The 9,490-nt window shown below is 35.4% G+C and overlaps 1 protein-coding gene across 1 annotated transcript; it reads left to right on the top strand.

Moving 5' to 3' along the window:
• The first annotated feature begins 951 nt into the window (after positions 1 to 951).
• On the top strand, positions 952 to 8,284 carry ERCC5 (DNA repair protein complementing XP-G cells). Its single transcript, XM_051210295.1, has 4 exons — positions 952 to 1,467; positions 1,503 to 2,040; positions 2,082 to 4,178; positions 5,225 to 8,284. Exons 3-4 carry the CDS (start codon positions 3,996 to 3,998, stop codon positions 5,378 to 5,380), a joined length of 339 nt encoding a protein of 112 aa, XP_051073156.1. The 5' UTR covers positions 952 to 1,467; positions 1,503 to 2,040; positions 2,082 to 3,995; the 3' UTR covers positions 5,381 to 8,284.
• Positions 8,285 to 9,490: the final 1,206 nt, after the last annotated feature.

Below are 9,490 nucleotides of genomic sequence, written 5' to 3'. Positions count from 1 at the left end.
TATTAAGACAGTTGGATTGAAATGTTAATACAGATATCACTGGACGCTATTTTAAATGTGAAACCGTTTTCACCTCCAGAAAGTCCTAATTGCTCGTTAGTGATGTTGAATAAGTATTCCAGAAACATTTACATCTTCCAGAGCTTCGTTGTCGAAAACGGTCTGGTTGACTCTCACCGTTAACGTCTACTTCAGCAAAAGCTACCGGCATACCACCAGTCTTCGTCCACAACTTTTGCTGTCTACGATATAATACGGCTGTCATTTGGAAAATCCAACTCATTCTACTGCCTTCTATGTGCCCATAGTACTCCGTAACTCCCTTGGGTTGAGGTCCTCACAATTCTGCCAACCATTAGTATTATGAGAAAAATTGAGAGTATACAGCTTTGTCTGACACCAGTCTTCGCATGGAATACATCTCTGAGCTGCCCTCCATACACAACGTTGCAACGGACTGCTTTGTAGGAACTTCCTTCGGTGGTCACAATCCTCTCGGGTACTCTTTATTGTCGAACAAGATTCCAAAAGGTTCTTTTATCCAAGCTATCAAATGTTTTCTCACAATAAAAAAATTGATGTATGGTGTAGAGTTCCGTTTAGTATCAAAAATAAATAGTATTTAAAGATAGTTGAAAAGGAGAGCCAAAAACAAAGTTGTTTGGAGGCTTCTTCATCAGCAGTTTATGCTTCAAGAGGAGCAACAAGCTTAGCTCAATTCATTCATTAGTCCGTCACATAGATCGGAGTTTGATTATTGAGGTTTGAAGACAGTGTGAGTAAACTGCGAAGTTTGCGTTACTTAGCATTTTAGTAGATGCTGTTTATGAAAGTATGCGTAAAATACGATATTATAAGGAAGTGTAAAGTAGGAAGGGTATTAAAACGTTACAGATTTAAGACTTGCTAATGTGTTTTTATAGATTATCTGTTATCAGTTTAATCATGGTAGTATATTCATAATTTTAATGACACAGTTTATCGATGAGATGTAGTAAAACTAACGTGGTAAATATTACGATTGCGAATCGATAATCAAATGTTCATCTGTGTGTTAGCTAGCCTCATTGTTTTGACATATAATCGTCCTTATAGTGTTGGCGCTAACTGGTTTATCAACCCTAAGTTTTCGATGGAAGTTGTCCAAAGTTTTAAATACTGTCGGACATTTTGAGTCTGATGATTGGTGTAGATATTAGCTACGGGAACTAGAGCACGTAGATCTGAATCTGAACCCTGATAATAGGATCATTTTTGACTTCTATACTTCTGTAGTAGATACAAAATTTATGCAGCGAACACAGAATATACGAAAACTAAGTGCTGAAGCATTAAATACGATAGTCGGTATTATTGCAGTAGGTAAAATAACGGAAAGTCACGAATATTTAAGTAAGTACGAGCGACAATAATGTTCTTCAAGATTCTTATTTGTACCACTCTAACAGGACAGCAACTCGGAAAAAGGTAGTTGTTCAGTTTTGTCGTTTTGATGATCATAGGCATTGATACGCTGTCTTCCACTGTGTATAACAAAGAATGATCGGAAAGTTTTGTGACTAGAACTACTGAAAAGACTAGCCGACTATTCGCAAAAATCTTAGTACGCATATTTCCAGAAACAACATAATTAAAGGAGACGCTTATAAAACTGTCGGTAAGCCTACAATCAATAAAAACTTCATGCGATCGAAGGACCAATGAGTAAAATCTTTATTTTATGAAAATATTATCTACTTTTTCATAACACGTATTCACGCACAATATATTGATAATAACGGACTTTTTGGTGAATAGTCGAGTTTTTTTACTCCAATTATCTGAGAAAATTATTTTTAAAAATGTTTTTCTTGCAATTAAACACCATATTCACTGTAGATGTTTAAGTGGATTTAGATCAATCAATTAACATCACATCTGCGATCCGACGATTGGTATTTTACTCATTTCTAATGGGAGTTCCTGGCTTATGGCGTTTGTTAGAGCCGGCAAGAGAGCCCATAGAATTACAGCAGCTATCTGGGAAAATTATAGCAATAGGCAAGTCTATTTATTCTTGTTTTATTATTTTGTACAAATAGTAGGCTTAACTTACCTTCAAAGTCCTCTATCTGACGTTTTATTGTTAGTAACCGAATAAATTGTTATTTTATTGTCCTTAAAACTGTCTTTATTGACCAGTAGTTTCTTCAAGCCTGTCATCATAATAAACTATTATGCATGAGTAACGGTCTTTGTTTTCTTCTTTAGGTAGTCTTGGAGAAGTAAATTCAGCCATTTGTATCCCAATTTATACACGTTCCTATTGTGTTTGACTTTGCTCTCCCGTCCAACTTCTAAGGGCATATCGTATCCAATTTTGTCTTATCCTGTGTACTCAGTGACCAGTTTGTCTAATACAAAACTGTAAAATGTGCTCCAAAAAGACGACCGATTAGAACTAATTACAGTGACGTCTGCCTTTGACAAATGATAAATCCAAAATGCATCTTGCAAGTTCCATTAGAATCTTGAGTCAATAAAATCGTTTTTATGTGCATAGCCAAACAATTACATATTTTTCACAACCTTCAAATGCAGTGAGGAATGATAAAACTGATATTCGTCTGTCAACATGATACTCAATATTAGACGTATTGCCATTAGCCACTTTTTAGGAGTTAATAGACGACTGTCTTAACTTAAAGAGTCTACGTAGTTTTGAGTAAATTGATCTGTTACTTATGCTTCTCCAGTTTTTGAAGGAAGATAGTTATAATAAACATGTCTGTTATACTGATGGTATTTATTATCGTCTATTGGGATATCTTGTTGCTGTTCAAATATTTACTGTCAAAAGTGTAATTTAGTGTCAAGTAATATATGCCAAAAATCACAGGTTCTTGTGCCAACGTTTGAAGAAATATCAGTTGAAATGACAAGAAATATTATCTGGTAACGACGCTTACAGTCACTACTTTTGTCGAATACCTTTAAAGACGTTATATCAGGGGTGGGTCTGTCCATTTTTAGGTTCACAGTCTCTTAGTATCCAAACGAGCTCTCATGTCAAACTTCGCCTTCGCACCAACGAAGCGATCCGAAACCGTTTTATAACTCCCATGTCAAACAGCCTTGGTTCCTAGATTCCTCAGCTTTGTTTCCATTGATACGCGGGTCTCCTATCATCCTTGATATTAGAAAAGAAACAGTATCAGTAGTTTCGTTATTTTTAGTTATTTATTACTCCTCTGTACCTCTTCAGTTGTTTATAATGCACAATTGTATTCTTCAACTTCTCCCCTTCTTCCATGATTTAGCAATGGTTGTTCGTAATGTGTAGTTTTATGACAAAGGACCCAACTAACTCATTTTTACACTTACTCCCTCATCAACCTGAAAACTTCAGGCACTTAAGCTAAACTTTATCACCAATCCAAAGGGTCACTCCAACTCTTGCAATTGTAGTGCAATTTCTGATCAATGAAACAAAAAGCCTACATCCTTTTATTGTCACCCTAACCGATGAATACATCTAAAGTTGTACACCTGTCATTGTGTTCCCCTCACACAAGCCGAATGATTTGTCTGGCGCATATCTATATGGTGCCTCCTTGTACCAATGTTTATGTGTTTAAATAAATTTGTGATAAAGCAGCAACAATGTCTATTTCGCTGTTTAGAATGTTCTTACCAGAGTTTGGTGACGTTTCTGTGGACGGCTGTTTTAAAGTTCAAAGTTAAGAGGTTATCTCAATGATTATCTTTTTGGAACTTAACAACTGTCAACCTCACTCCAGTGTGTATACACGATGTTCATCTAATGTTCTATGATTGATACTGTGGATTTAAGTAGCCTATAAATATATTTAAATAACTATTATATTGTCAAAAATTTCTCCGTTTCCAAATAATCTTCCTTGCTACTTGAAATTATGATTGACTGTTTTTGAGTCATCCAGCTTCAGTAAACAGGTATTTTAAAATAGTTATTTACTTTGATATGTTACTTTATTATGGTATTCACCGTAGATATGAACATCTGGTTGCATCAAGCTGTGAAATCTCGGGGCGCAGCAGGTGGTCCTCGTAACTATTTGGCTATATTTTTTCGTCGTTTATGCAAATTACTTTTCTTTGGAATCAAACCAGTATTTGTATTCGATGGTGATACTCCAGCACTGAAACGATCAACTATGGTGAGTATTTTCTATTTACAATTCTTTGAACCGTATCACATTTTTTGTAATGAGTAGCTGATATAAATGAATGAGTACTCCACTTCTCATTGGTTATGATATGGATTTATTTTAATATTTTTATTCCTTGTAATGTGTTAAGTTGCAAACATGATAGCAATTGAATATATAGGGTAACCATTAAAACTGTTCACCCGGGTAGTTTGCTGATTTCATCATTCCGGTATTTGCCAACTGTAGGTTATAGCACTGAAAATAAAGAATAGTGGGTTTGTTGTTTCAAGGAAAAACTATCCCTAAAATAAAAACTAACATACAGTGTTACATACACAAACGATATTACTTACTTTTGTCTGTTTCGATAAAATTCATTACGTTGATAGATCAAAAGTGCTTGAATTCGTCAGTAGGAGTTAGTTTTATCTACTTCATCAAAGATTAAACGGAACTTCTACATCATTGTAAACAAATCGCTACTGGCTTGTGTATAAAGTTTAATTGAGTTATAGGTATAATCTGAATGTTATACACCCTTCATAGAATATATTGTTTATGAATAGAAACTTGGTAATTAACTGAAATTACGAATGAGGATTTAGCCTATTGGTCATATCGTAGTTTCATTGGCGAGTGAGTGAACTATTCAATTCGCATCTCATAAATAAAATTTAATCCTGTTTAAAAAGTGAGATTGAATTTGGAAAAAAAACCATACAATGAAAAATAACCTGGTAGTTTGATTTAAGTTTATTTTTTTGGCTTGTGTCAGCAACTTGATCTCGTAAGTAGTTAACGATAAACCACATTGTATCATTGTACATCGTCTACCGATCATAATCCTATTCATAATATCAATAATTTAATTTAGCAGTTGTACAGTTTGACACTAACTATATTTCGCATTTGATCCTGGAATTTTTAAAACACTGTATAAGAATAAGGTATTTATTAATGTTGTGCTTTTCGGTGTCTGATCCTGACACTGATACCCAAGCTTCCTGTACAAGAGTCCGTCACACTTCGAATGTTGATTTTGTATTATTTAGAATTCAAGACGTCAGTTGCGTAGTCTAACCGAAGCAAAAGCAGAAAAAGCCCAAAAACATCTTCTTCGTCGACTTTTACGTCGTGTTGCAGAATCCTCTGTAAAATCACTGTCAACGTCACCGGATAAAGTAGAATATTTTGAGGATACTGGTTAGTTAAAGCTACATTATTTAATTAAGCCAAAAAGTATTTGTTGTGTATAAGATAAAATATTATGACTGAATCATTATTATAAGTTAATGTGAAATTTTGTCACATCTTCGAGCAGAAATGATTGGTTTTGGCTTTTTAGTATTCTGTGAAGTGGATATTTTAACTGGAAAACTTTTCTTGTCATTCCAAATAGCATCCATCATCAGATACTCCATGTAAAAGTAAACATTCTAATTGTTCGACAAGCATCAAACCAGTCTATTCTGATGAGTTTGTTTGTAACTGATTATCGATAGAGAATTTACCTTCATTTATCTCTGCATTCCTGCTGACTATCGATGGGCCTCTGACTACGTAGTAGTTTAATCCATCCACATAATTTTGAATCCATTCAGAGGAAATTTTTGTCAACAACGTAGGCTAATTTTCTGCCTCCGAGTTAGATACAAAAATGTATAATAGTTGAATAATATTATGTGAATGCTGTGAACAAAATCAGTTGAGAAGTCAGTCAGTCATGTACAACGTAGAACATGGCACATTAATGCGTCGCTTCGAGTCACCACACTACCTTAGAAGAGCGAGATGAAATTATCAAGACAAATATCAGGGTGTTTGAGTTAGTAACAGTATAAGGAGCAGTAGACAAGATTAGGCATAGAATATATGATTCGAGAAGAAAGAATAGATCCATAGGATGAAATGTGTAAGGTAATTATAAACCTCAGAATCCAAAGTATAACATAGTGAATTCATCTGCATCATTGAGACGGATTCTGAGCCACATCACTCAACGCTTTCAGCTACTGGTTATGATAATCAAATGGTCCCCATCTAGGTAGTCTAAATCGACCAACAAAGTTCAGTCCAGTGGTCAGAGACTTCATGGACTGATGCCACGTCTTGGTCTGGCCACCCCTAACCTTCGTACAACCTCGTACACCAGACGACAGCGCAGGTCGAGATTAGAGGTGGTTGGGTATATGTATTATGTATACCCAACTACCTCATTCTATGAATATTCACCACCTCATCTACAGGTTTCCTATCTTTAACTAGTACTGTCTGTCTAACTTTGCTATTTCTTATTCGGTAGTTCGAACATACTCAAGTAATTCTCCGAAGGATTCTGTAATCAAATACTAGTAACCTATGAATATCCTCCATTTTAAATATCATGTTTCACAGACACAACAGAACAACTCAAACTGCTGCTCGGTATACTCATTTACTGGCTAACAGACGAACGTTTTGTTTGTGCCACATGTCAAGTATGTTTGGATGATCCAACTGATATTTTTGAATTCGTGCGCAGATTTCTTGTTTGTTCCCAAGTTTTTAGTTAACTTGAAAGCTCATTTATTTATGTGATTTGTACCATAGACCTAAGGTCCTGAGTTCGATCTCTGGTGATGGGTTCATGGATGTATACTGTTGGGGATTCTCATACTGAAACAGAACAGGTTTTCAATAGTGATCTAACTAAAGTCAGTTCATGATTTAATGTATGGAAATATGTACACCTATCTTTTGCTAGTAAACTTTCTACCTCTGCTTATTTACAGCGAAAAATGAACTATTAAGACGATTGAGACAACAGTCAGACTCGCATCAAGCTAAAGAAGATGCTAAGATGTTCTCAGCTCCAAATCATGACTCAACGTAAGTATCGTTTTTGTATACCAGCGATTGTAGGTTTATGAACCTATCATAAATATAAAAAGTATTTTTAAGAGTTCACTCGCTGTAATAAAACATTCTTTTGTGTGCAAAATTAATGAAATCTCACTGGACACATAGAAATGAATGTAATGTGGCAGACTCATAGTAAAAATTTTAGGATGATTGTCTGCTTAGTCAGACATATAGATAGTCTGACAGGTGTCAGATGAGTTATATATTCCCCTATCCTTATTATTATTGAGACACTCACTTATTATTGATTGTTCATTGTTGTTGGATTGTGTTGGGTTTCTGGAATGGAAATATACTTACGTTGTGGTCAGGTTAATCACATGTTCTTGATCTGAGTTGTGTTGAAGCCCTGTAGAATGGACACTGGGAGGGAATCTAGTGTAGATATTCGTCTAAGGTAAATTAGCGTCCCATACGTGTGTACAAAGTAAAACCGAGCGTTATAACATAAACAAGCCGTGACCAGTGTTCGACTGTTTCGTATGTGAAAAACTGCCCATCAAAGACGAAGGGAGATGGTCGTGGAATCTCATGGATTTATTGGAACTAGACTTGTACATCGTCGGATCCCAGCCTGGTGGTCTAGAAGTTAAGCATTCACACGCGAAATCAGGGGCCTTGGGTTCGAGTCCTGGTTTCATGATCGCGGATTCATACTGCTGAGGAGTCCCATACTACAACAAGACGACCGTCCAGTGCTTCCATGGTTTCCAATAGTTGTCTAACGTAGATCGGTTTGTGATCTCAATGAAATTTAACAATTTCTGCAATCCCCATACTGATAATAAATTCCTTTAATTTCACTTACTTTTCGTGATCATTGATCTGAAATTTTTAAGAGGCGCGTTTGTTGATAATATGACTTGTTATTATTTTTCGCAAGTAGTTGGTTCGTTTCGTGCATGTGACATCAAAATATTTTTCACTGCTGATGCGGTTCTGAGATGACTTATCGTGCTTTAGGTACCATGGATATTTTGCAACTCTTTAGATATGGAAATTTATTTAATGTGACTGGTTGCTTTTAGACACACTGGCGCACACAAATACTCCTTTACTAAAATGTCGAAAAACATTTTAGGAGAATCGCAAGTAAGCTACTTCAGAATAGGTGGCAATGATCCTTTAATTAAGTTAAGCAATGATAAATGAGTGAGGAATTAACCACTAAGGTCGCCTTCACTATCCTGTTATCTAATACAAAAATCGAGTCATTATGTGTTTTTGGGTACGTCCTTACCGCTTAAACTGAACTAAATAATTTATTCAAACTAACCAGAATCATTTCTAAACAAGCGAGGTTTTTCCTTTTCCAATAAATTTAACTGTACTTATTTGTTAGTGATGATTACTTTCTGTTTGTAGTTTAATGTTAATCATTATTCAATATTACTGATTATTGCTTGTTGTGTAAGCAAGTCATTGATCAGATTGTTCAGTGATTTCGTTTTCCTGGAGCGTTGCTTATTCACCTACAACAGAAAATGAGTTTAAATCACTTAACTTTGGTTATTTCGTTATTGTATATAGAAGAAATAATTTTTCGGTTGCGTATAATTCCCTTTTTTCTCTACATTGTAGTTCTACAGCATGTAGTAATGATAATAATCGTATGCTGAGTGAAAAGGCCGGTCTAGAATACGATGAGCTGGCGCATGATTATCTGGTAGGTAGTCTTAGAGTAATCACATTAGATTTTGTTTTATTTGGTTAGTAATAACCTGTATTGTAGTGATGGATAATGGCTCAGTAAATGCGTATCATATGTTCGAATTACTCTGGTGTCGATCTCCTCAACTAATTTGTCACATTTGTTAAATCATATGTCGTCAGTGCTCCGCATGTGGTCCCACCATCAGCGAGTAATTATTTGAAGATACTTATTATCAAACACATGCAGACTATACACGTTTTTTGCTTCCTAAAGTTGAGCTTTATGCTAGTACAATAATAAACTGTTACACAGGACATACATCGTCCAGTAGAAAGGTAGCAGTCTTGTATACTTCATAAGCGGGGCAGATTAATAGAAAACGTAACGAGGCTTCTGTACATATGGCTAAATTTCATCGGTCGGGGGTAATCAGACTTCGAAGTCAAGTAGTTTGATTTTCAGCATAGAGTTGTGTAGAGTGTTGTATTTCATTGATTTCATGAACAACCACGTACTGAAAATTGTCATCTCACTAGTAACTGGCTTTAAGATGGAATTTATAGAGTTCTAGTGAGAAGCCGTGACTATTGGAGTTCAACCGTGTATGGTGTGAGGTAGTTACCCATCGAAGACAATGGAAGATGGTCCCGCACTGTCGTAGTGCTTGATTTGTTGGACTGCATTTCTTAATATCATTTTAATCATAAATGCATACGTCTTAAAGGAAATGTATTCTAAATATTCTCGCATTCCTATCACTGAA

The sequence above is a fragment of the Schistosoma haematobium genome, chromosome 1 (genome assembly GCF_000699445.3).
Source record: "Schistosoma haematobium chromosome 1, whole genome shotgun sequence".
Classification (NCBI taxonomy): Eukaryota; Metazoa; Platyhelminthes; class Trematoda; order Strigeidida; family Schistosomatidae; genus Schistosoma; species Schistosoma haematobium.
This window is presented reverse-complemented; position numbering and strand designations above follow the sequence as displayed.